The sequence below is a fragment of the Bactrocera dorsalis genome, chromosome 3, assembly GCF_023373825.1.
Source record: "Bactrocera dorsalis isolate Fly_Bdor chromosome 3, ASM2337382v1, whole genome shotgun sequence".
Classification (NCBI taxonomy): domain Eukaryota; kingdom Metazoa; phylum Arthropoda; class Insecta; order Diptera; family Tephritidae; genus Bactrocera; species Bactrocera dorsalis.
Window position 1 is genome coordinate 62,967,528 of NC_064305.1, and position 1,847 is coordinate 62,969,374.

Sequence of the window (1,847 nt, forward strand, 5' to 3'; positions counted from 1 at the left end):
TATTGACATAGTTCAGCGAAGTAAGAGACAGCGACTACGCTAGCTAAGTCATGTCGCCCGAATGAACGAAAACACTCCAGCTCGGAAGGTTTTCGACGCAGTACTCATCGAAAGAGGTAGACCTTCACTCTGTTTGAAAAACCAGGTGGAGAAGGACGAGTCTGCACTTGGAAGCTCCAGTTGGTTGGCGCCAAATAGCGAAAAGGAAGAACGACTGTCGTGCTGTTATAAATTCGGCAATAAGCGTGTAAGCGGTGTCTACGCTAATAAAGAAGAAGAAGATTTGTTTTAAATATATTATATCTCTTGTATTTTATTATTTCGGAAATTTAGTTCAAGACAACACAACAATTATCTATCGAAAACGATAAATCGTATTTTAACAATAGCCTTTAAATCATTATAAGCGAGCCATTTGGTGACGAAAGTAAATTCACCATTGCCAAATGGAATTATTTTTCCGATTGCTCTACCATTGAAAGCATAGCGATCAACTAGTATATCGTGCTAAAAAAAAAATAAGAAAATTAGCAAAGTATTCGTATATATAGTCGGTGTTCACAAATTACATTCGCAAAAGTCGATAACAAAAGGAATACAGTTCAATAAAAATTTATTTTCACTCAAATGGAGCAACTTGGTAGAATTCTCCAGAATCGAGTTTAGCTTTTATAGCTTGTGAACACACTTATATACCTCTTAACTCACATCGTAAGGGCAGCTGTGATTCAAATTGCTATACTTGTCCAGACCCATAGCTTTATAGGCGAAAGTCGCTAGAAAATTACGATGTTTTTTACGAAAGAAGGCACAACCATCAATCGTGTAGTCCACCATGGGTGCGCGATCCTCGTAACCACGTTTGATCAATAGCGCTGAGAGCTTTTAGGAAACGAATTATAATTTATAATATGATATTTTTTTTAGTCTTACCGACGCATTATTTATAGGTCTTTGTAAGAGTGTTACCGCCACGGATACTTCCGCCATGTCATGTGGCATTTGCTTCAAAGTGCAAACTGTTATATTTAAAGTCTTTGGTTGCACACACTCACATGTGATTGCAAGTAATTTCACGATTTTTTCCTTAAACGATTTAAGAACAAATATTTAATTTCCAAACTTTGAATAAAAGTGAATACCTACATTTTGCACAACTTGCAATTGCACGCAAGCGATCAAAACGAACGTCAACCTTCTACACAATCGAAACATTTGGCCAAGACTAATGTTAATTCAAATCGGGTTTCAATTACCAAAGAATTTAATCGGAAACTCAAATGCGAGTCTGCATATCAGAATTATTTATTATTGGGCCAACTAGATGAGGTTTCATCAACACAATAATAATCTGTATGTAATGAGCTAAAATCACTTTTTAATTGATTTTAATCTCTATATTATCTAGATTTTTCTTACTGAAAATTACGTAAAAATATATATATATACATGTATGTTTCATTTCATAATTTCCTAATCATAATTACCATTTTTGAGAAATCTATTCACTTGTTGAAAAATACTCGTATATATGTAGTTTCATACAAAGGCGGTCGAAAGTTCTGGTGTTTAGTGATACAAGTTTGAGAGCAAGTGCTTTTGATTGGTACAAATTATTCAAAGACTGCCGAGAACGCGGTAACGACGAACCATGTCAAAAACAGCCATCAACATCAACTGATGATCAACGCGTCAATAAAATAAAGGAATTAGTGCTTGAGAATCGACAATTAACAGTCAGAGATCTTACTGACATCTTTGGAATATCAGAAGGATCAGTGAAAACCATTTTGAAATACATAATAAATACCGAAGGAAAAAAAAATAAATTCTACGAGAAAGAACAT

At 34.7% G+C, this 1,847-nt stretch overlaps 1 protein-coding gene across 1 annotated transcript; it reads right to left on the bottom strand.

The window, feature by feature from the left end:
* Positions 1 to 344: 344 nt before the first annotated feature.
* Positions 345 to 1,215, bottom strand: LOC125777455 (uncharacterized). The gene is made up of 4 exons (XM_049452440.1): positions 1,147 to 1,215; positions 934 to 1,086; positions 709 to 882; positions 345 to 507 (listed from the first exon to the last, which is right to left on the bottom strand). The coding sequence occupies exons 1-4, from the start codon at positions 1,213 to 1,215 to the stop codon at positions 352 to 354; spliced, it is 552 nt and encodes a 183-aa protein (XP_049308397.1). The 3' UTR covers positions 345 to 351.
* Between the last annotated feature and the right edge of the window lie 632 nt (positions 1,216 to 1,847).

What these genes read in the sequence shown, in the direction of transcription:
- LOC125777455 (XM_049452440.1), bottom strand. Translation starts at nt 1,215, where the DNA reads ATGTTTCGATTGTGTAGAAGGTTGACGTTCGTTTTGATCGCTTGCGTG. An exon ending in AATTGCAAGTTGTGCAAAAT is followed by an intron (nt 1,087 to 1,146) that starts GTAGGTATTCAC and finishes AAATCGTTTAAG; the next exon opens with GAAAAAATCGTGAAATTACT. An exon ending in ATCACAGCTGCCCTTACGAT is followed by an intron (nt 508 to 708) that starts GTGAGTTAAGAG and finishes TTTTTTTTTTAG; the next exon opens with CACGATATACTAGTTGATCG.